Source organism: Carcharodon carcharias, chromosome 8 (assembly GCF_017639515.1).
Source record: "Carcharodon carcharias isolate sCarCar2 chromosome 8, sCarCar2.pri, whole genome shotgun sequence".
Classification (NCBI taxonomy): domain Eukaryota; kingdom Metazoa; phylum Chordata; class Chondrichthyes; order Lamniformes; family Lamnidae; genus Carcharodon; species Carcharodon carcharias.
In genome coordinates, this window is record NC_054474.1 from 28616779 (window position 1) to 28642748 (window position 25970).

General features: G+C 39.9%; 1 protein-coding gene across 3 annotated transcripts in view; it reads left to right on the top strand.

The window, feature by feature from the left end:
* Positions 1-24326, top strand: part of LOC121280981 (teneurin-2-like) — a 787212-nt gene extending 762886 nt beyond the window's left edge. For all 3 annotated transcript variants that reach the window (XM_041193486.1, XM_041193489.1, XM_041193487.1), the window contains 9 exons: positions 116-348; positions 2738-2892; positions 3798-4669; positions 5959-6134; positions 12137-12372; positions 14402-14698; positions 19076-20690; positions 21676-21806; positions 22997-24326. In XM_041193486.1, the coding sequence (XP_041049420.1) occupies positions 116-348; positions 2738-2892; positions 3798-4669; positions 5959-6134; positions 12137-12372; positions 14402-14698; positions 19076-20690; positions 21676-21806; positions 22997-23758 (4477 nt within the window). In that variant the 3' untranslated portion in view covers positions 23759-24326. The remainder of the gene's footprint in view (positions 1-115; positions 349-2737; positions 2893-3797; positions 4670-5958; positions 6135-12136; positions 12373-14401; positions 14699-19075; positions 20691-21675; positions 21807-22996) is intronic.
* Positions 24327-25970: the final 1644 nt, after the last annotated feature.

Sequence of the window (25970 nt, forward strand, 5' to 3'; positions counted from 1 at the left end):
CTTAGGATGAGTTACAATGGCATTAAACGTATTACCATATAGTTTTTCAAAAAATATTACAGCAATGAAGATGCTCTTGTGACAACCAAATTTGTGCTTTCCTTTCATTTTAAAGCAACAACCCTGCCCATAAGTACTTCATGGCAGTTGATCCTGTCACAGGGGCTCTTTACGTCTCGGATACAAACAGTCGTCAGATCATCCGCATCAAGTCTCTCAATGGAGCAAGAGACCTTGCTGCCAATTCAGAGGTGGTAGCAGGGACTGGAGAGCAGTGCCTGCCATTTGATGAAGCCAGATGCGGTGATGGAGGGAAGGCAGTTGAAGCTACGCTGATGAGCCCAAGAGGTATTGTCTTTAAAAATTATCTTCCTCAGTGTCTGCGTGCTTGCTTTCTTTATATTTTATATTTTTGCAGGATGTGGGTGCTGGCTGGGTAGGTCAGCATCTGTTGCCCATCCCTTATTGCCCTTGAGAAGGTGGCTTTCTTGAACTGCTGCAGTCCTGCTGGTATAGGTACACCCACAGTGCTGTCCTGTTTGATATTGCATGATGTACACATTTCTTAACTGCAAGTTAGTATGTCCACCAGTAACATTGAACAGCAGTGCATTCAGTGTTTATACAGGACCATCTATGAAAAAGGACACAATTTCATACTGAAAGATAAAACTTCTAGCCCACAACCTAAAGCAGGCATTTTTTTGTTTTTCATCTGTGTGAAATGATGAGTGGTGTTTCAACCCATGTATCTGCTCTTGAGACAGGACTGTATATGAAACACGGCTGACCAAGAGGACTTTAGTTAGAAAATGGATTATAAGACCCTGCATCATAATAGATCCCTGCTAAAGCTGTCAACTGTTGATCTAAGCATGGCACTATCTGCACGAATTTCATTTAGCTGGAGATGAGTAATTAACATAGGGCAACATATGGATTGTGCAAATTTTATTGCACGTACATACGATAATCACACAGGTTATGAAGTGAAAAAAAATTTTAAAAATCAATTACAAAGAATGCAAGCAATTTTCACACAGAGTTGTAAGAAATACATGAAAGTGAGTTACAGTAGCGTTCAGATAGTTTATATCTTGAACGTTGCATACATGGAATAACTTGCAGGACATAATCTAATCAGAGAATTTAAGCAGTTTTTATCATGAGCTATAGATGCGCAAAATGTTTTACAGAAGTGCATTCTGACTTTTAAGTAATGCAGGAGTGGTGCCAGTATCATATGAACTTGGATTCCCTGCTGAGGTAAGCAGTCATTCAACAGCACATACAATGCTGGGCTGCATGTCACAAAAGTTATGATTAACACAAAGTATATATTGGGCTTGCATCATTTTGAATGAATGGGGGTTAATCATGCATCGCAATCAGCACCCCCAATTTCAGGCGCAATCCAATTTACCTCCCCTGATTTCTGATTATATGCCTCAATAATTCCAGGTGCTTTTTTAATATACTGGTTGCTGAAAAATTAAGAAATAATCCTTATTCAGGCAGTTCAAGATTGCCAAGCTTAAGGTTTGTCGAGAAATCTATATTTGTAAAGAAATAGTTCACAGATAAGCTATGATCTCTTTGAATAATTTTGTCAAAACCAATTCATTTCCTACAAGCCTTCTTCCAACTTGAGAATCCTTTAAAAAAATCAGTGACTCAAGCATTTTTAAGTAAATTGAGTTTCCAAAAGAATGATCCAGCCAGTTTGTAAGTTTGTAATCATGAATTTGACCATATTTCGCCTTTGAGAATTGTCTGGTATTATTACACATAAGTGAGTAAAACATGGGTTTGAGGATTGAAACATATTCTCAGATAATTACAGAACACATACAGTACAACACACGTTTGTTATGAGGAATCACTTTGGTAAACCCAATGTTTATCGTATTATGTAGAAGTATTAACGCCAAATGATAAATGGTTCGGGAAAAGTCTAAGATTTCATTAGTTGGCAATCAGTAATTCTTGATGGAGGCTTTTACAAACAATGTCCAAGAGCAGGACAAGCCTATCAGTTCTAAATACATAGTCATAGGTAGAAAAGAGGGAAAAAAAGGCTTATCTTCAACCATATATGAATATCAAGAGGGAATGACCTGTCGAGTTGCACTAAACTACAGGATATCGTAAGGTAATTAAAGTATTGTGCCCTTGCTTTAGTTAGCTCTCAAATTCGTATCCTCCATCCCCATGGAGCTTATTGAATAATTCATTATCATTATTTTTCAGACACCTGGTAATTTTAGATTCAGTAATGTTTCTATTTTTTTTTATTTTGTGCTGATCAAGGTGAGGAAAGTCAATCCTGGAGAGTTGAAAAATTCCCACAATTTTTCCTTGTTTGCATTCAATAGCAGCAATGAGGACTCTCAACTGATACATGGTCAATAGCAGGATAAAATTCTCTCTACACCACCCCACCAACATGTCAACACCTGCCTCAAAATATCACCATCTGCAGCACCACTATGAAATTTCACACATCAACCATCCTTGTGGCAGCTTTGAGTAAAACTCCCAACTTATTGTGAATTGATCCCTTTTTGTGAACAGTTTTGTGTTGTGGATTAATGCCTCCTAGCAAAAGGATTAAAAATGAATAAATCTACAAGGAAATTTTGAGCCGAATTTGAGCTCGAATCCATGAAAGGGCAATATTCTATCCCATCGTAAGAGTTTACCTCAATGACCCTAACTATTTTTGTGCTCTTCCCAGGGATAGCAGTGGATAAGAATGGACTGATGTATTTTGTCGATGCAACCATGATTAGGAAAGTCGACCAAAATGGAATCATTTCTACGTTGCTCGGTTCCAATGACTTAACAGCAATTCGTCCTCTGAGCTGTGATTCCAGCATGGATGTAAGCCAGGTAAAATCTTATAGAAAAGGCAATATCTGTCTTCCATAGCATTTGTTAAATTGACCTAGCAATCCATAATTTAATACTTTAGTTAGGTAGAGTGTCACCAAGCTGAAATGCATCAACATCTTGCAATTCTTTGGATGTATCTTATTTTACAATTGGCAGTCAGGGTGGCCACTCTGTCTGAGCTCATGCAATAGCTCATCCAAAATTGGAGGCAATTATCACTGGCTGTATTTAAAATTAAACTTGCAAAATTTTCAGCAAAAAAATAATAAAACTGCAGTTGAAATTGCTGATATCTACAGTGCTTTAGGGCATGTGCAAAGGTGTGGTCTAAAAAAAAAGTTATTTTGTTGGGTTCAGTACAAGAGGGAATAAGCAATATGCGTTTTATCAGTGCACATGGTAGAATGGGTTGTTACAGTAAAGCTGTGATATAAATTAGGGAAATTGATGTAGCGAAGTTTGATTTCCATTATGGAGGAATCTATAAGCAATCTGCATTACCTCAGAAGTTGTGCTTTCTCAGAGCCTGTGAGAATGAGAGGAAATTGCAAACAAGGCTTGTGTTATGTTATAAGGGGAGGCCTGCCTGTTAGGGAGACAAAACTTACATAGTTCTTGTCTCAAAAGGAGAGTTACCAACAACAGGCATTGTATCAGAAAAAGATTTAGTCAGAAGCAAGAGTGTGGCATTTAGTGAGGCCATTGAAGACGACAGTTCGACTTTTATTGAAATTGAAATACCTTGATAATGTCAAACATCTACCTAACTGCAGTATGCATTCAAAAAAAGAAAAACTATCTTAAAAGCCATGTAAGCCATATAATGCCTTTTCATAGAAATTTAGCTTTTTTGCTTAAACTACCAGATTCATTGCTGCAAATTCCCATTTTCCTCTACTTAGGTACGATTAGAATGGCCAACGGATCTTGCCATCAACCCAATGGATAATTCTCTTTATGTCCTGGAGAATAATGTCATTCTGCGGATAACTGAGAATCACCAGGTCAGCATTATAGCTGGCCGACCCATGCACTGTCAGGTTCCTGGCATAGATTATTCGCTCAGCAAGCTGGCCATTCACTCTGCACTGGAGTCTGCCAGTGCCATTGCTGTCTCCCATACTGGCATACTTTACATTGCAGAAACCGATGAGAAGAAGATAAACCGTGTAAGGCAAGTGACAACCAATGGGGAAATCTCCCTGCTGGCGGGGATGGCATCGGACTGTGACTGTAAGAATGATGTCAACTGTGACTGCTTCTCAGGGGATGATGGTTATGCCACAGATGCTAAATTGAATTCTCCATCTTCATTGGCGGTCTCACCAGATGGTACCATTTTTATCGCAGACCTGGGGAACATCCGCATCCGAGCAGTTAATCGAAACAAGCCACAAATGAACTCGATGAGCTTCTACGAGGTTGCTTCAGCAGCTGAGCAGGAGCTATATGTTTTCAGTTCAAATGGGTTACATCAGTACACAATGAGCCTGGTCACCGGTGACTACATATACAATTTCTCCTACAGCCCGGATAATGACATTGTGGAAGTGACTGACAACAATGGAAACACTTTAAGGATCCGAAGGGATAGCAATGGGGTGCCAAGGCACTTACTGTCAGACAACCAGGTGTGTTCTCTGACTATTGATGCTAATGGCAAACTAAAGACGGTATTACTGCAGAACCAGGAGCTGGTTGTGCTGACATACGACGGGAATAGTGGCCTCCTGGCAACTAAAACAGATGACATCGGTTGGACCACTTTCTTTGAGTAAGATTTATTTACTTATTGATTACGTATTCTTACTGAAGTGTGAAGTATGTGACTGTTGTACACGATTGCCAGTTGGAAAATATTACTCTCAGGGTCCCTCATATCTCATGGTAGACTTGCAGAAACTACTGAGAGAAAGGCGGACAAAGTTTTCCATTTTCCTTAACGTAAGAAGGCAGCAGAAATTCTAGGCCACATTTCTTCTAATGTGTAACCTCACCTACTTTAATTAATGTAACAATTAGTATGCAAATAAATGCAGGTAGTCAAATTCGGGTGACATCCTAAGTGATGTCGGTAAAGCTATGGTAATGAATATTACAGTAAAGCTACAGCATCTGGTGGTTAATTGGAGTGACCTAATATTTGATCACTTATGTTTTAAAAGAAAGGTGACATTTGTGTCATTATTTAAATAATGCTTTTGTTTGAAAATTAAGTTTTTCTCCTCAAGATTTGTTTAAAAAGTTACATTTATATTTGAAAAAACATAAGTAAGACTTCCCCTGATTGCTATGTATAATGGGGCTTCATAAATCAGTTTGCAAAGACATTCTCTATTCTTTATTTGTAGCAAATCTGTTAGCACTTTATCATGTTCACAAAATAATGTGATATCTGAATATTACTGTATTGTAGATATGAGAAATCTAATACAATGGTGTGTTGATAATTTTTTTTAAATCAATCTGGGTTGTTGCTAATGGGCTGTGTGGATGAAAGTCAGTGAGGAAGGTCATCAGCTACTTACTTGCAAGGAAACCTTTGACAGTTATATTGTAATGCATATGCGATGCAGAATGTTTCAGCAATTAACTAGCTGGCATAACAGGGAAATATTAGAAGTCATGTATCACAAAACCATTATCAAACCAGCATGCATGTAGGCCTGACAATTGCAGTACGATTACTGCAAATATAATAACTCCCATGGCACATAGCTCAACACCAGCAGAAGTACTCAAAACATCATCATTGTACAAAAAAATTACTTGATGCACATACTATAAATGATATCAAGAAGCTTCAGTATTCCCTGTGAGATGATTTTAAAAGAAACATAATTTTTCTCTGTATAACTCAATTCTTCGTATCCATTATTCACTGTAAAGTTCAAAATCAAACATCTTCAACCCTAAAAATCCACTGTTCTTGTGCCCCTCAGTTGCAAGTGTTCACTGGTTCTCTATGTAACTCACTCCCACACGTTTGATTCTCTCTGTATCCAATTGATGGGTTCTACATACAAGATATAGGTTGACCTGATATCATTTATTTGCACTTAGTTATGACAGTGAAGGACGACTGACAAACTTGACGCGCCCCACTGGTGTAGTGACAAGTTTGCATCGGGAAATGGAGAAGTCAATCAATATTGACATTGAAACTTCGAACCGAGAAGATGATGTTACTGTCACCACTAACCTTTCTTCAGCAGATGCATCTTATACCCTAGTTCAAGGTAAACAATCTAGTTTATTTTTAAAAAAGCTTGTGATCTGCACTAGCAAGGTATACGTTTGGTAAAATGCATAATTGGAGTTTTGATGATTAGTTACAAATATATCAATCACTAAAAGTTGTGCTGCAGGTCAACAGGTAAAAAAAAAGAAGCACTAGGCTTTATTTTTAGAGGGTTGTAATTTAAAAGTAGGGAAGTTATGCTAAACCTGCATTAAATGTTGGTCGGACCACACTTAGAGTACTGTGTGCAATTCTATGAACATAGGACTTAGGAGCAGGAGTAGGCCATTTGGTCCTTCGAGCCTGTTCTGCCATTCAATAAGATCATGGCTGATCTGATTGTGGTCACGACTCCACTTTCTTGTCTGTCCCCCATAACCCTTTGCTCTCTTGTCCATTAAAAATCTAGCTAAAGCAGCCTCAAATAAACTCAATTACCCAGCCTCCACTGCTTTCTGGGGAAGAGAATTCCACAGAGTAAAAAGTCTCAGAGAAAAAAATTCTGCTCATCCCCATCTTGTTCTTAAATTGTGTCCCCCAGTTCTAGTCTTATCCACAAGAGAAACTATCATCCTAGTATCCACCCCATCAAGTCCCCTCAGGATCTTATGGCCAGAATCTTCGGGCCAGCGAACGGGTCCCAGCCCCGCTTGCCGACGCATAAAATAACACGTGGTGACATCGGGCATGCGTAACGATATCACTGCATGTCATTCCAATTTTCAGTTCTGCAGGCGTGCACTGGTGTCAGCTGCGCACCAGCCGAACTGTCAAAGGCCTATTAAGGCCATTTAAAAACTAATTAAATCACTTAACATAGCTGCCCGTCCAACCTTAAGTTTGGCAGGTAAGTGAAGAGCCCAGGCAGCCTTCGCATTTATCATGAAACCTCATCCATGGGCGGTATGCGGTTTCATGAATGATTCAAATAAATGTTTTCATTAAAATTCATAGACATGTCCCAGCCCATGTGACACTGTCAAATGAGGGGACATATCTTAAAAAAAAATTTTCTTCCTTTATTTAAATTTTTAAAACTCAAACTAATCTCCCTGAGGCAGCTCTGTGCCTGCACGAAAGAGCACAGGCCCCAACTCAGCCTGCTCCCCCTGCCCGCACAGTGCTTCCAGGTGTGTGTCACGCAGGATGGGCCAAGTGTAAAATTGTCCCCTATATGTTTTAATAAGATCACCCCTCATTCTTCTAAACTCCAATGTGTATAGGCCCAGCCTGTTCAACCTTTCTTCATAAGGTAAGCCCTTCATCCCAAGAATGAGTTGAGTGAGCCTTCTCTGAACTGTTTCTAATGCAATTACATCCTCTTTCAAATATGGAGACCAAACCAGTATGCAGTACTGATGTGGGGCTGAATAAAATAGGGTGGGCGCACACCCCACCACCTTCCCACCTATCCCTGAGCTCACCCCCATAATAAGCATGCCAGGAGGCCACTGAAATCAGCAGCCCTCCTGCCACATTTAAATGAATAATGAAGAGTCAATTAGGCTTGTTATCAAGCCCAATTAACCCTGATAGCATGTTGCTCACACCATAAAACATTTGGCGTGGGCAGCAGGGTGGGAGCGGGAAGCCCAATATTTCAACAAATGTTTAAAAGGCAGGGGGAAGAGGGGGTTGCTCTTTGGGGGCTGCCGTTTGCCAATTGCGGGGCAGTCCCCCACTTAAGTCAAACCTCCTCTTTCTTCCTATCCGCTCACTGCCTAAAACCCACCTCCTCCTCATCCCACTTCCAGCCCCTCTCCCTCACCCACCCAAACCCTCCCACCCCAAGACCCTGGACTTAACTGCTGCAGAGGTCCATGGGCCTTGATCTTCCATTCATTTTGCAGTGCTGGCAGTGACCACTAACACCTTCCTGATGCCTTTCAATGGGGGGCAGAAGTCCACTTGCACCCCCCCAGTGTTTTATAGCTGCAGGGCAGGCCGGCGTGGAGCATGTTGGCACCAAGGCCCTGTACAGTTGTAGTAAAACATCCCTAATTTTATATTCCATTCCCCTTGCAACAAACGCCAATATTCCATTTGCCTTCCTAATCATTTGCTGTAGCTGCATGCTAACTTTTTGTGATTCATGCACTAAGACACCCAGATTCCTCTGTACCACTGAGTGAAGCAATCTCTCACTGTTTAAATAGGATACTGCTTTTCTATACATCCTGCCAAAGTGGACAAGTTCACATTTTCCTGCATTATACTCCATCTGCCAAATTTTTACCCACTCACTTAACCTATCTATATCCCTTTGTAGACTCTTTACCTCCTCATCAACTTGCTTTCCCACCTATATTGGTGTCACTGACAAATTTAGCTACCACACATTTGGTCCTTTCATCCAAATCATTGATATAGATTGTAAATAGTTGAGGCCCCAGGACTGATCCCTGTGGCACTGCACTCGTTGCAGCTTGCCAACCCAAAAAAGAGCCATTTATTCCGACCCTCTGATTCTTGTTAGCTAACCAACCCTTTATCCATGCTAATATGTTACCCCCTACAGCATGAGCTCTTATTTTGTGTAATAACCTTTGATATGGCACCTTATCAAATTCCTTTTGGAAATCCAAGTACACCATATCTCCAGGTTCTCCTTTTTCCATCTTGCTAGTTACTTGCTCAAAGAACACTAAAATTAGTTAAACACAATTTCCCTTTCCTAAAACCATATTGACCCTGCCTGATCCTATTACGATGTTCTAAGTATCCTGCTATAACCTGCTTGACAATGGATTCTAGCAATTTCCCTCTGACAGATATTAGGCTAACTGTCCTATAGTTTGCTGCTTTCTGTCTCCCTTCTTTTTTGAATAAAGATGTTATGTTTGCTATTTTCCAATCTGCTTTGACCTTTCCAGAATCTAAGGAATTTTGGAAGATTATAACCAATTCCTCTACTATCTCTGCAGTCACTTCTTTTAAGATCCTCAGATGCAGGCCATTAGGTGCTAGGGACTTGTCAGCCTTTAGGCCGAATAGTTTTCCCAGTACCTTTTCGCTGGTGATCATAATTGTTTTGAGTCCCTCCCTCCCTTTTACCTTTTGATTTTTAGGCATCTTTGGGAAGTTTTCTAAGGCCAGAAATTTCGCCCCATCATTGGGGTTGTGCGGGGGTGAGCAGGGGCAGGGGCAGGGGCAGGCGCAAACCCGATGGGCGCCCTTGATCAGGGCCGCGCCGCCATTTTACGTGGGCAGGACAATTAAGGCCCGCTCAGCGTGATGCTCGCCCAGAAGCGCTATGCGCTCCCTGTGCAGATGGGGGTTGCATTCCCTGAGTGGTTCCCTACCCTCTTTCACGCATGCGTGCGAAAGAGCGTAGAGATCTCCCTGAGGCACCTCAGTGCCTCAGGGAGATTTGTTTCAGTCTTAAACTTTAAAGTAAAGGATTTTTAAACATTTAAACATATCCCCTCATGTGACACTATCACATGTTTAAGAATAAATGTATAAATTTTTATTAGATTTTAAAACAGTTCATGAAACATCATCCCGCCCGTGGATGAGGTTTCCTGAAAAATGCGAAAGCTGCCTGGGCTCTTCACCCGCCCGCCAACCTTAAGGTTTGACGGACAGCTCATTAAATTGTGTTTATTAGTTTTTAACAGGTCTTAATAGATCTTTGACAGTTCGGTGGCTGCGTGCGTGCCGAACTGATAATCTAAATGACGCGCGGTGACGTCGGGACACACGTCTGACATCACCATGCGTCATTTTACGTGTCGGCGAGTGGGCCCTGCCCCCCGCTTGCCGACGACAAAATGCTGCCCTAAGTCTTCTACAGTGAAGACAGACACAAAATATCTGTTCAACACTTCCGCCATTTCCTTGTTTTCCATTATTAATTCCCTGATTAATTCCAGTTGCTATATTATAAAAAGGGATTTAGAGGCACAGGAGAGGGTGCAGAGAAGATTTACAAGGATGATACCAGAAATGTGTGGGTGTACATATCGCAAAAAAATTGACAGGCTGTCTCTCATCTCTCTTGAAAAAAGGCTAAGGGATGACCTAATAGAGATCTTTAAAATTATGAAAGGTTTTGATAGCGTGGATACAGAGAGACTGTTTCTTCTTGTGAAGAAGGGTGTTACCAGTGGCCATCAATATAAGATAGTTGTCAAGAAATCCAATAGGGAATTCCAAAAACAGCTTCTTTACCCTAAGAGTGGTGAGGATATGGAATTCAGTACCACAGGGAGTGGTTCAAGTGAATAGCTTGTTTTATTCTTTCACAGGATGTGGGCAGTGCTGGCTAGGCCAGCATTTATTCCCCAAACCTAGTTGCCCTTGAGAAGGTGCCTTTTTGAACCGCTGCAGTCCGTGAGTGTTGGCACACCCACAGTGCTGTTAGGGGAGGAGCTTCAGGATTTTGATCCAGCAACCATGAAGTAACGGCAATATAGCTGCAAGTCAAAATGGTATGTGGTTTGGAGGGGAACTTTCAGCTAGTGGTGTTCCCAGGCATCTGCTGCCCTTGTCCTTCAAGATGGTAATGGTCATGGGTTTGGAAGGTACTGTCGAAGGTGCATTGGTGAATTGCTGCAGCGCATCTTGTAGGTGTCATGTACTGCAGCCACTGTGCCTCAGTGGTGGAGGGACTGAATGTTTAAGGTGGCTGATGAGGTGCCAATCAAGCAGGCTGCTTTGTCCTGGATGGTGTCAAGCTTCTTGAGTGTTGTTGGAGCTGCACTCATCCAAGCAAGTGGAGAGTATTCCATCACAGTCATAACTTGTGTCTTGTAGATGGTCAACAAGCTTTGAGGGCTGTGGACGTGAGTTACTGGGAGTCAAGGGTTATGGGGAGCAAATGGGAAGGTGGAGCTGAGACCACAACCAGATCAGTGAAGATCCCATTGAATGGCAAAGCAGGCCCGATGGATCAAATGGCCTACTCCTGCTCCTAAGTTCCATGTTCCTAAGCGTTCACTGCAGAATTCCCAGCTTCTGACCTGCTCTTGTAGCCACAGTTTTGTTTGGCTGGACCAGTTCAGTTTTTCATCAATGGTAACCCCAGGATGCTGATAGTATACATGCATTTAAAGGGAAACTAGACAAACATCTGAGGAAGAAGGGAATAGACGGTTATGAAGATAGATTTAGATGAGGAAAGATGGGAGGAGACTGAAGTGGAGCATAAATGCCAACATGGACTGGTTGTTCTGTTTTTGTGCCATATATCCTATGTAATCCTATGTCATCTGTTATGAAATAGAGATCAGCAATTGTAAAATCTGGTATCTGTGATCCATTTTGTAGCATTCGTGGTAAAGGCTGGCTCGTACATCAGTTTGATTTATAGTGGAAGATTATTGTAGCAAATCTACTAGCACGAATCTCTCTTTGCTGTTAGCACTAGACTTTTGAAAATAGGAGCTGATTTTATATTAAAGGAGTGAAAGAATGAAAAATGGTTGGTACAGTAATAATGTTCTACTTGTGCTTTAACGTGCAATGTAAATATGATTTTATCATTCTTATTGAACTACTTTTATTTTAGTTTTATTAATAATGTACACAGTTTAGACATCCTGAATGCATTATTGCTGTGCAATTAGAATCTCAACTGCCTCTTAATCAATCCTAGGCTGGAAAATGCTATGAACTGATCATTCAGTGTTCCTTATGCAGTAACATTCCTTTTATTTTGACACAATGTTTGTCTGTATTTGAAACTGGGGAAAAATTGAAGTATCGTTGCCAGAAAAAAAACAAAATGAAATATTATGTCAGTCAAAAGATGTCTTCACATGATGTGTGTGATATAAATTAGACTCGAAGGCTTATAAGGAAAGAAATTCCAGCACTGAATCTTTCTTGAATAATTTACTTGCCTTGTAGGCTTCAGCTTGTGAGTTCAATGGCACTTGATTTATTCCAGGAAACCACTAGTGCTACTGTGTGTCTTCACTAACAAGCTGTTTTCAAAATGTTAACAGGTAATTATTAAAGTGAACAACTTTCTTATTGCTGTAATTCTCTCATCAGATCAAGTGAGGAACAGTTATCAGCTTTGCAACAATGGTACCCTTCGAGTGATGTATGCCAATGGAATGGGTGTCAGCTTTTACAGTGAACCTCATATTCTCGCTGGGACCATAAGTCCAACTGTCGGGCGGCGCAATATCACTCTACCAGTGGAAAATGGACTGAACTCAATTGAATGGCGCCTCAGGAAGGAACAGACCAAGGGAAAAGTGACCATGTTTGGAAGGAAGCTTAGGGTAGTTCATTATAAACATGTACATTATAAATTGTAGGGATCTAAAGCTATTTAGGCTTTGTAGTTCCATTGCGTGATTTCAGTGTTTCAGTTTTTAAATGACTTATGGAATGTATATGCCTTTTAAGCATCTATTCCAATGCAGCATGCCTGCAAGGAAATGTAGCCAAGCTTCAAGCCACAGCTGACCACTATTGCCCCTGATATGCCAGCATTCTATTACATGGTAGCCACATGTTCTTATAAAAAATGGTATAGCTCAGCATCTAACTCTCTAGTCCTGAGAAAACATATTCCTACAGTTATTGGCATGAAGGCATGGCAGAGCTCATGGAAATGGCTGATGGCTGCAGCTGACAAGATACCAATCAGGCAGTGTTCATTGCTCATTGCCCTGGCATGCCTTCTTTCAGGCATTTAAGCATGCTATGGTGTTATTGAGATGTGCCCAAAGAACCATTCATCATAACTGGTAGTAGGGCATTCACATGTACTGGCAATGACATTGAGGTCTGCTGTCATAACTTCATCAGAATTAGTTTCATCTTAAACTCCAGGCACATGTGTGTGGATGCCCGCAGATGGACACACAGCACAATTCAAAAATTTTGACTTGCTTGCCATCCCTCTAATCATCCGTTTCTCCTAAATACATCAGCTCAGATGATTCCCATTGGCAAACTTATTGATATCAGGAAAGGAAGCTTGGACCAGAAAGCAAATTAATTAACAGCAACCAGCACAAAAGCTCAATTTCAACTCAAATGGCAGCAGGGAATAAATTTAAAACATTAACAGTTAGACCATGAAAAGCCACTAGCACTTATTGTGAGCTAATTAAAGATCCTCCCATCTGCACAGACCACCAAAGCCCCCTTTCTGTCATGTTTCCTGGGTGCACTGGAGATTTGGCATCCAGCATGGTCACTGGAACCAAAATGGAGCAGCATCCTTCCTTGTCTCCAATTCAATGTACTAATGAGGTTCTGCCTGGCTTTAAAATGGAAATTTAGATGCCTCACCCCAAGCCTGACCAGAAATTAGATCAGGATCAAAATCTGGTCAAACTAATTTCCCACAGAACTTAGCACTCAGAAACAAGCTATTCAACCTAACAGATCTATGTCAGGCTGTTCCATCCACACCTCAAATACAATTATAGATGGAAATACAGGGCAGCAAAGTGAGTCCCCTGGACTCTGGGTGAAATTTGCCTTAAGCAGTAGTGCTAAATGGAGACTAGTGAGTGGTCAGCACCTTCTCCACTCAATACAAATGTAAATGCATTTCACATACCCTTCTGGTCATTAGTGTTTTCATATGCAAAACATATCCTGACTAAGCAGGGAATAGAAACCTTTTGATTCTGTGATTTGGCCACTTGCAGGCATAAAGGATTATCCGGCATTGACTCATTCTTTCATTTCTCCTTTCTGAGGAATCACAGGTGCAAACCCATTTTATACACTGCACACTGTGGCTGCCATGAAAGCAATTTCTCTTTTAAATGGCAAAACAAAATTGTGTTACCTTCGCAATTTACTTCCTTTGGATAACAAAATTACACCCTCAAGACCCTTGGTGACACGTATCTCTGCTGCATTACGTCATGTTTCTATGTTTTGTACTTACAGAAAATAATTTTCTCCTTGAAGTTTAATGCATGCAACACTTTTTTCAAAAGCTGTGAAAAAAGTAAGGTGTGATTTCTTTAAAATTTCATATGAACGAACTTTGGAGAAAAATTGATAATTAAATTGTTAATCGTGATGTTCTTGCTCATTAGCAAAGGCTGAATGCATTGCAGTTTCTTTGAACTCATGCCAGATTGCAATCACTTAAATCATATTGATGATAATGTTATTTGAAAGCTTTCTTCTTTATTGGCAAAGGCACAAAATTCAATCATCTACGCCAGGCATAAGCCATTATAATTAAAATGAAATAAATTGCCCCAGTAATCTCACATGTGGTCTGTTTTTAAGTAAAGGGAGACACATTTATGATTGCGATTCTTTAATTTTATACAGTTGCATGGACGAAACTTGCTTTCCATTGATTTTGATCGCAATTCCCGGACAGAGAAGATTTATGATGATCATCGAAAATTCACATTGAGGATTATTTATGATACATTGGGTCGCCCCACAATCTGGCTTCCAAGCAGTGGTCTAGCTGCAGTTAATGTCTCTTATTCGTCTAGTGGGAAAATAATTGGAGTTCAACGTGGTGCGATGAGTGAGAAAACCGATTACGATGAACAGGGCAGGATTATATCCCGAGTTTTCTCCGATGGAAAGGTCTGGAGCTACGCTTACCTTGACAAGGTATGTTTTGACATAATTAGCTCTATTATCATTAATAAGACATTAGTTATTCCAGATTCTGCTCATTGTCTTGCAGCTGTTTTAGATAATGTGAACAATAAGTTAGATTGTGGTGCTTAAACATGAAAGCAAATGATAAATTATCAGGACAGTGACAAGAAAATATCAATGTCTTACGAATTGTCCTGATGAGTGCAAGATGAAAAGCTTCGACAAATAATATCTTTTTTCAGCAATACTCAAGTTTTGTACTACCAAACGAATAATGTAATTGCACATTTAGTTGAAATTGGAAGATTTGCTTTACTTTGAAATGCAGCAGAGCTTATGTGCTACTTGTTTATCCTTGCAGCGAATGATAGATGGCTCAGATCTGCCTGTAAGCAGCAGCAAAGTTGTTCTAAGTTTTACTGCTACTCGTGAAAAAACAGCAGCTACCCTCACTGTCACACTCACACTTGACCAAATTGTGAAAGGCATGTAAGGTAATGATGTAGCTGATACGGAGGCTACATTGAGTTTGGAATGTACACTTAGAACTTCTGAGATGCCATCTAAAATACATGATATTATTAGTCCAAACAATGTGGATAATTTTAAAGTTCAATGGCTAGGTGATAACCCAATGGAGTGCATTCCCCACCTATCATGAGCTTACCTTTCATTTCATACTATGCTCAGAGACAGGAGCATTTAATTAGAGGATGATACACATTTTACTTTTGTTATTTAAACTTTGAATTGTTAACATTAAAATTATAATTTGTAAGTATGTTTTGCTTTTGGACTTTTGTTTGGCTTGCTTAGCTGATTGGATGACTTTGGCCTGACTATTTCTTGCTGGCCAGCTCTGAAAGCTGTCTATTGATGCATGAACAGTGAGGAACGACAAGACATGGGTTTTTATACCTCAAATTTCACTGAGACAAACAATGTTTCCAGGTTCCACCCTCAATGTTAATTGCTTGTGTGAGGCCCTTCAGTGAGACAATTAATTTTGAAAGGCAAATCCCATCCACTCTGATGAGAAATTTTTGTATGCTGCTTGTATCTCCCATTTTCCATCAATTCATCAGAATTTTTAAAAAACTGACTTTGATTTCTGCTTACAAGGCTTTGTTGTGGATCACATGGCCAGATTCCCAAACAAGTTAGCCACATCCATCAATTTTCCATTCTGATCACTGGACAGAATTTTAATCTTCCTGGTTTTAAGCTACCTATCTATTTACCTGGCAAAGTTCCTTGTCCTGGTTGCCTGAGAGCTTTGGTTTCCCAGAATTTCATACTGTGGTTCAAAGAGACCATTGCAAGAGTCAGTTACCTTTGGCAGAATCTTCAGAATTACTTCTCCTTATGAACAGTGTCAGCTAACCCTATTACTTTTCTGTTAGGAAGAGTGGTTGTTAGCCCTACTCCACCTCCAATGAAATGTATCATAAGTACCTCCACTGATTGAATAATTGTGCCCCAGTTACCCACTATTACATATTCCTATTATCATTAAATATTCTAATTACCAAACGGACCATGTCATCATTTAAGAATTATATAGTAGGTGGTGAAGGACAGAGCAATAAGGGGATATGGCAACAGAGAGTTTACCCATGGGTTTACGATTACTGCTGATGTGGAGGATGACTATCAAAACATTCTGAAATGCCTGATTCTGGATTTTAATTTCCATGTAACCTGCAGTAGCATTGTATAAGGAGAAGGAGGTCAGGATCAATTATGGTCTTTGGGCAAACTGAAACCAGAGGGTGGGAATAGTTGAACGCGGACATAATTCAGGTCCTATCAGGCACTCCCTTCATTCAATATCTCCCTAAACTAGAGCAATATAAAGTGCAAGGAGTGAAACAAACAAGGTGTGTGCATCCTCCATGAGTACATTGGTGGACATGACAACACTCAATAATCCTTCCTGAATATATAGGCCATTTCAGAAGTGGAATCTGCAGCTTAAAAAACAATGTATGTGCTAAACAAATGCAGCACTTAAACTGGTTTACTAGTTAACACTTCTGCATGATATATGCTGTATTCACTGTCACAAGCAAAGCTATTGGAATTTAGGACTGGGAAACATGACTGCATTAAAAACATGATGTTGAATCCATGTGGAACGGGGGTTCACTATTTTCTGGTCCCCTGTCAGGTGATCTGCCCAGTTCTGCACAGGGCTCAGTTGGAAGAATAGTCCACTGATATTTGAAACCTGAACCTTACCTGCGATTATACCCAATTTTCCTCCATGTACCTGCAGGAGTGCTGTTGACCTCTAGTTGGTTCCAACACAATTGAAGTCAGGACTTACTGTGTGGTGAAACTTTGAATATGAAGCAGTTGATAACATAGCACATTAATATTCTAACATAATGCATTAATGGGGTACCCAAATAGCTACTCATTTTCTTGTCTTCTGAGATTCACATTTCTACAGTGCTTCTATTTTCCTCAATTAATCATACAACCTCACCTGATTACATTATTTGCTTAGAAAACACAAGGGATACTTGTGATTTACTGGAGTTAACTGATTCAGAGGAGAACAATTGCTCAGTGGCAAGAATGAAGCATCCTCGCCATAGGACTGGGAGAAAGTATTACTGGGAACACTTGGCAGATAACATTACGCTACAGAAAGGTCTGACTTGTTTGTTCAAAAGTACATTTTTGATCTCCTGTTGAGGTAGATATGTCATGATCTTATTGAATGGAAGAACGAACTCGGTGGGCATATGGTCAAATTCTGCTCCAATTTCTTATTTTCTTATAGTTTCTTATATTTTTCTTTTAAAGTTACAATTGAATCTGTTTCCACCACACTATCAGGCAGTGCATTCCACACCACACCTTTCACTTTCTTAAAAATAAATTGTTGTCCTCTCGCCTCGTAGTAATGGGGGAAAAAAATCTGGGAAAGAAAAAATATTAATAAGGGAAATAAAAATTATTAATAAACATATTAAACATAAACTGGTTTGGGTTTTCAGATATTCTTTGGAATTTTCATTCTGTCAAATGATTTGGTGAACTGCTTTCCAGTTAACTCTTATGCAAAATTATTAAAAACATATTGGGCAGTCTGATAATAAATACATTACCTTTATCATATTCGCATATGATTCCACACTGAAAGAATAAGCCAAACTTGATTAAAGCAGATGTGAAACTCTCTTGCTTTAATAAGCTGCAAGTTCAAAGGCAGATTACACTGGAACTTCAGCAAGCCATGGTTTCTACTTCACATGCTCTATTCTAAAGCATTTATGGTCTTAGCTGTCCCATTAAAGAGGAAGAGACAGTTTGAAAACCAGGTAAACTTCTTTATGCTCTAGGGTCAATATGGAAACCATGGCCTTAAGACTAACTTAAAGGAGATGATATAGAGTTCCTTACAGATAAAATTCACAAGACAGCGAATGGAAAACCCCCTATTTCACACCGAATTCTTTACAGTACAAATTTTGTTTTTGTACCAAAATCAAACTACTGATGCTGAAACTTGAAAGGTTCATAGAATTTTTAAGGATTTTAAACATGCTCTTGGGAGTGACTTATGGTGCAAACTGACCAATCAAGGATCGCAGAGCCAATTTTCACTTTGCATTTCTTTGTAAGTATAAAACATTACAACAATCATTCAGTTTTTTGGAGCTGTTTCCAAGTGGAATAACAGAGTTTGTGGTTCAATGTCCTTATCATAGAATAATACAGGACAGAAGGAGGCCATTTGACTCATCATGCCTGTGCTGGCATTTTGAAAGAGCTATCCAACTGGACCCACTCAACTGTCCTTTCCCCACAGCCCTGCAAAGTTTTCCCCTTCAAGTATTGATCCAATTTCTTTTTGAAAATTATTATTGCACATGCTTCCTCCACCCAGTGCACAATAACAAAATCACAGGAACATGACTTAACTGTCAGTTTCTCTCCTTTCGTATGTGGCTGCAAGTTGCTGAGCCTTATAAACCAGAATAGCTGTAGGTTCAACCCAAAGTCTGTTTTTAATTAGCTGAATCATCGAGCCACTGTCGGGATGCTACTCATGTCTCTCAATTAAAGAAGGATAACTTTATAACCCAGATTCTCACTAATTATTGCTCTGCAGATTCACCTGCTAGAAGTGGGTTGTGTGTACTCATAGTGTGAATGAACAGGATCAGTTGTGGTGCTCCCTTGTGGTTGAATTGCTCAGCATCACAAATGATGGTTGGTCGGCATCAAGGCACTGTGGGACAATAGCATCTGTAAAATTGTATCATAGCAAAAATTTATAATTTCAAGGAACATGAAGGGGTTGGCAGAAAATTGATAGGAAAAGGATATCTTCTTTATTCAATTTCTAAATCTTTCTCTTTTCTTTTGCAGTCTATGGTGTTACTTCTCCAGAGTCAACGTCAATACATCTTTGAATTTGACCAAACAGATCGTCTTCATGCAGTCACAATGCCCAGTGTGGCAAGGCATACCATGTCAACTCATAATTCTATTGGTTACATCCGCAATATCTACCATCCTCCCGAAAGCAATGCATCGATGATTTTTGATTTCACAACAGAAGGGAGAATACTGAAATCTGCCTACTTGGGCACTGGGCGTCAGGTCTTTTATAAATACGGAAAGTTGTCAAAACTCTCTGAGGTCCTTTATGACAGCACTGCTGTCACATTTGGTTATGATGAATCGACAGGTGTGCTCAAAATGGTCAATTTACAAAGTGGTGGGTTCTCTTGCACAATCCGATATAGGAAATTTGGTCCTCTGATTGACAGGCAAATCTATAGATTCTCTGAGGAAGGCATGGTAAATGCACGGTTTGATTACACATATCATGATAACAGCTTTCGAGTTGCCAGCATGAAGCCCATTATCAGCGAAACACCACTTCCTGTTGACCTGTACCGTTATGACGAGATATCAGGGAAAGTTGAGCATTTTGGGAAGTTTGGAGTAATATATTATGATATAAATCAGATTATTACAACAGCTGTGATGACCTTGAGTAAGCATTTTGACACTCATGGGCGCATCAAAGAAGTTCAGTATGAGATATTCCGGTCACTTATGTACTGGATGACAGTTCAGTATGACAGCATGGGGAGAGTGATTAAAAGAGAGATTAAGCTTGGCCCTTATGCAAATACTACCAAATATACATATGACTATGATGGAGATGGGCAGTTGCAGACTGTTGCCGTGAATGACAAAACAACCTGGCGCTACAGTTATGACTTAAATGGCAACCTGCATCTGTTGAACCCTGGAAGTAGCATTCGTCTCATGCCATTACGTTATGATCTTAGAGACCGGATTACCCGACTGGGGGATGTACAGTACAAGCTGGATGAAGATGGCCTTCTTTCTCAACGAGGCTCTGATATATTTGAATACAACTCTAAATGTCTGCTTATCCGTGTTTACAGCAAAACCAACGGATGGAGTGTGCAGTACCGTTATGATGGTTTGGGACGCAGAGTCTCCAGCAAAACCAATTTTGGCCAGCACCTGCAATTCTTCTATTCAGATCTGAACAACCCAACTAGGGTAACTCATGTTTATAATCACTCCAGTTCGGATATCACTTCCCTATATTATGACCTCCAGGGTCATCTCTTTGCCATGGAGATCAGCAGTGGAGAAGAATTTTATATTGCTTCAGACAACACTGGGACACCTTTGGCAGTCTTCAGTAGTAGAGGCCTAATGATCAAGCAACTTCAGTATACTGCCTATGGTGAAATTTATCATGATTCTAACCCGGACTTCCAACTGATAGTGGGATTCCATGGTGGCTTGTATGACTCTCTGACCAAGTTAGTACACTTCGGCCAGAGAGACTATGATGTCTTAGCTGGACGTTGGACAGCACCTGATTATTCCATATGGAATGATATCGGCAAAGATCCTGCCCCCTTTAACTTATACATGTTCAAAAACAACAATCCTCTTAGTAACGTGCATGATGTTGAAGATTATGTTACAGGTAAGGTTGGTAAGATCACTGACAAGTTAAAAATTTAAGGACAACATACTTCACCCACATAATTCACATTACGATGAACTTCAAACATGTTTCAGCCTATTAGCAAAGTCTGCTAAAGAAGCATCAGTAGGTAACAGGATAATTCACTAATTGGTTCACATTGGTTTCAACAGAAAGGAAACATTTGTTAGATTTATATAAATACAGATGGAATTCAAAGCTCTTTAGGTACTCAATTCAGATTTATCTTCTTTCACAAATTTTGACAAGATTTTTCTCCTTTCTTTAGCTTTGTTTCTGGGCAGGTGGGGTAAGATTTTTTTTCCCTTTTACTCTCTTTGTCTCCAGTTCATGCAGGATTCTCTCCCTTAGAGAAGACTCTCTTCCTGGTAAATGATCTGCTCCCAGGCTTTTGTCAATGCCACATTATAAACAGTCAGAATGCATGAGAATGAACATTTCTCCTTCACGACACAGCTATAATTTTAAAATCACTGTGTGAGGAATCATGTCCATGAAACAATATACTGTCCATCTCGTGCTCCAATAAATGTGTCATCTTCATTAATGACAGCATTTGATTGAAATTTTTTTTTAAAACCTATTTTAATTTTTTATTTGTGCAGAACCTGGCTATTTAGAGTGAGGATACCCTGGTAGCATGGTGGGATATGTTGGGGGGAATGGAGCACTTTCTCAGCACTCTTTGTTCAACTGGAGCATGGGTTTGAGGCATTATAATTCACAATTGTGCACCAATAATGTGTCTTAACTTCAGAAGTGCTCTCATCCATTAGAATACAGTATTCTCCATTCAGGCATCTTTGTGGCCTTTCTTTTGAGACTGTTACTTCAATGACATTAAGTCCTAAATTACAACAACTATTTACTGTAGAGTTGACAAAGAAGGAAACTAACAAAATACTAGAGGAGAAATGTATCTTCTAACAAATGTTCATCCAGTTTAAATTCTGTCTTCCTGCAGATGTTAAAAGCTGGCTTGTGATGTTCGGATTTCAGTTGTACAACATTATTCCTGGATTCCCTAAACCAGCTATTCGTTTTGCAGCACCACCTTATGAACTAGTAGAGAGTCAAGAGCGTGACAATGTACAGGTATGGAACGAACCTAGTGAAATCATCATTATCTGCCTGCTTATTCACATAATCTCATCATTGTCTACCTACCAGCTTGTTCACATCTCCTGTCTTCTATCTTTCTAGCTGCCTCTGCTATCATTTGCCCATTTACCTGCCTAGATACTTGTCTTCTCTCATGCCCGACAGTTAAGTACAAAAGTAAGCAAGCTAACAAATACTGAAAATCAAATACATTCATATCTTTAAGAAAGAGCAAAATCTCAATTTTCTATAATTCCCTCATGTCCACTATGTCATATCCTTATTCTCAGAATACCATTTGCTGTCTCTCATCCCAATCATTTTCTCTGGTACAACCTAAATTTTTGCTTTCTCAAGTCTAATTAGGCATAGATTTCAATGTAACTGGCACATTGGCTTGACTACATCAAGCTCTAATAGACCTCGAGCTCATCTGCCAAAATCTTGCTCTATCGTAGGATTATCCCGGAAAGCATGGGTAACTTTACATTCCTTCTCCACCACAAACATCTCCTGAAACCTATTTCCCCACTTCTTCACTTCTAACAACAAATGCAAGAAGTTCATTGGTTTTTTTGCTATCCTTCATTCAGATAGCTCTATCCCTTTGCCTTCTCCTCTTTCTTCCTGCTCATCAAGCTGTACCTTCCCTCAGCTGCCCTGAAGCCCTGAACAAGCTCTGAACCACTTTCTCTAGCTTCACACCCACCTTATCATTCTTTCTCTGGGCTTCTTGTGTCCCCTTTGTTCCTTCAACCCCATTCCACCCAAGTTGCTGAGCCCCTCAACTTTTCTTCCAGCCCCTATGCTAACCAGCATTGTAAGTGGTCGCATTGAACTCTTTTCTCCTCCCTTTAAATACTTCTGTCATTCACCTCCTCGAATAAAAAAAATACCCTTAACCCTTCTGTCCTTGCATCCTGAAACTCCACTTAGGGAGAAGTAGACAAAAATAATAAATACCATACAGATTAAATAAATTATGCCTGGGCTGCGGAATAGTACAGTGCAAGATCACAACTACAAATTTATTTCTAGCCAAGCCAAGCACTTTTCTACAGGGAGGGAGACATAGACTTATCCCATAATCATCAGGTGTAGCACCACCTCATAAGCATTGATGGCCACAACAATTTTCCATGATGGAAATGCTCACCATATATCTTTTATGGTTTGATTTTCAGTTTGTTTCAGGTGTTCAGCAAGCAGCAGAGAGGCTCAATAATGCCTTTATGGCACTGGAAGGATGTTCACTACCTAAATTCTCCAGGCTAGGTCACAAGGACAGGTCAGGACACTGGTTTTCAGCCACTAATTCCATCATTGGAAAGGGAGTCATGTTTGCTGTCAAGGAAGGCAGAATAACAACAGGTGTGACTACCCTTGCAAGTGAAGACAGTCGGAAAATAGCATCCATTCTTAACAACGCATACTACTTGGATAAAATGCATTACACGATCAATGGGAGAGATTCACACTATTTGGTGAAAATTGGTTCATCGGATGGAGACCTGGCAACTTTGGGCATGACAAGTGGTCGAAAAGTGCTGGAGGATGGAATTAACGTCACAGTTTCGCAGCCAACAATTCTGCTTAATGGAAGGACTCGAAGGTTCACAAATATTGAACTTCAGTATAGTGCCCTGTTGCTAAATATTCGCTATGGAATTACACCAGATACTTTGGAAGAGGAAAGAGCACGGCTGCTCGACCAGGCCAGACTAAGAGCTCTAGTGAATGCCTGGACTAAGGAACAGCAGAAGGCCAGAGATGGCAAGGAAGGAAACCGACTGTGGACAGAAGGAGAAAAACAACAATTGCTGAACTCTGGCAGAGTTCAAGGATATGATGGGTACTATGTGTTGCCTGTGGAACAGTACCCGGAGCTGGCAGACAGCCCCACCAATATTCAGTTCCTGAGACAGAATGAGATGGGAAAGAGGTAACAAACCGAACTGCTATCATCTCTGGCAAGAGCTGGAAGGGTGATCACAATCACTATCTCCTCTCCTAAGGAGATGGAAACTCTAAAGGGGGTGCTGAAAGTAAGTGACTTTGGGAGCTGAAGAGAAGTTTCAAATTCATGTTTTATGAGTTTTCACCTTGTTCTTCAGCATTTGAGGACTCTCTGGAGTGGACTGGAACCCAAAGAGAAAACTGTTTACTTGACACGTACCCCTTTTTATAGGATAGCTCAGATCCTCTGGGCTTATATTGAAAAAAAAGACAAATCTCTCTTCTTGACTCAGTAAACTTACTGCCTCATGGGTGTCTCATTTAAAAGACTTGAGTCCAAAATGCCCATCTTGAATGAAACAGGAACTTCATAATTGCAACCTTTTGTAATATATGCCCCGAAGGAAAACTTGTTTGAGCATACCGGAAATGTACTGATCTGTTGAAGCCTGGGCCAGACTTCTTACACTGATGTATTGTTTTGTTTATTGCCATAGCAACTGTAGTGGACACAGTAAGCCTTGGAGGTTATAGTTACTGCATTCCTACTTGGGAGGGGGTGGGGAGGGCCATAATGTTTCTGAGGGCGTGACGTAATTAATAAACAAAATATGTTATTGTCATACACACCGTCGTACTCTTTTTAAAAAGAAATTTAAATAAACCTACGTTGTGGACAGATTGACGTTTGCAGGGTGTAGTCTGCATAGTTTCTTAAAAGTAGTCGTCAGTAATGGTTTATGGTAGAGTTGTGGCCAATGTTTCACTGCTACAAATGGCACTGCTTTTCACTGACCCTGTTCACTGAGGCACAGGAGAGGGAAGGGGAAGGGGGCAGGAGGCACAATTGCTGCTAACAAAGTTAAATGATCGATGATGGTACCCTGCTCGCTTTTTACTTGCCTCTCAAATTACGACAATCACGCTGCAGTCACCAGAAGGCGAATTGAGAACTTTATTATTACTTTTTTTTTGTAATACTGTATCTGGAAGAATTGTCCATGGAGGTTTTTATATTAATTTCTGATTTTGCTGCTCAGCAAATATTAGTCACAGGAAATAAAAAAATAATTTATGTAAAGGTGTTTCAAAAATGTTTATATACTTTAAAATAAAGTCTTTAAAACTGAAACATGTCTGATATTGTGAACCCATATTTATAGAATATTACAACCATGTCCTTGGGTATTCAAATATTTTCAAAATAAAGTTTGAGCTGTGATCTATCTTTGTCAGTAATGTTGTTTCAGCTGAGTTGTAACAGACGTCAAAAGAGGAATCAGAAATTGTCACTATTGGATTATCCAAATCGAAATGTTAACTAGGTACCTGCTAATTAAGCTTCAACATGAAGAATATACTCTACTGGAGTTCAAATTTCATGACCAGCTGCTAATTTGAAAAACAAGAAGGGTCTATTCCTTATTCTCAGTACTGGGCCCCATTTCGTAGGTTGTTGCTGCTTAATTTCAAAAAGGTGGACTTCAAGCAGGATGTTAAGGATGAGAGGGGCTGGAGAGGTCGGAGTGGGATTTACGGTGTCATCAGCACACCTGTGAAAGCTAATTTCATGTTTGCAGATGATAATGCCACCAAGAGGTAGCACAGAAATGATGAAGAGGAGGCCAAGGATGAAGGAATCTCTGCAGAGGAAGTTGTAGCGGTGAGAAAATAAGCATTTGTTCGATGTGCTGAGTTAACAATCACAGGACTACGAAGAGGTTTATTTGGATTCTGAGGGATAATTCACCATGTAGTTGGCCTCAGTGAGCCTACACATGGAGTAGTGTTCAAAAATGGTTTCTGTACTGCGGGACAAATGTGAAATTATTAGAGGGAAGAGTTATGGAGAAAAAATTTTTCCACCTGGCATTTTAATCTCCAAGGGAGAAGGATGAAGGGTGTTTGATGGAAATCTTTAACATTTTTCTGGGTATGGAGAATTCAAACAAGTATTTCTGACAGACACGGGAATCAAGTTCTAGAAAACATGGTTTAAAATTAAAATTATCAAAAGAAAATAGGAAATTTAATCAACTTATTTTTTTTAATGGGAGGCCAATAAAAATGTAAAACAAATTACCAGTAGGGTAGTGGAACAGGAAGGCATAGGAGGTTTTAAAAAGTAATTGGACCATTGCTATTAGGAAAAAGAATACAGGGTTATTAGTTCCAGAATTACAACAATTAAATTGATGGGTA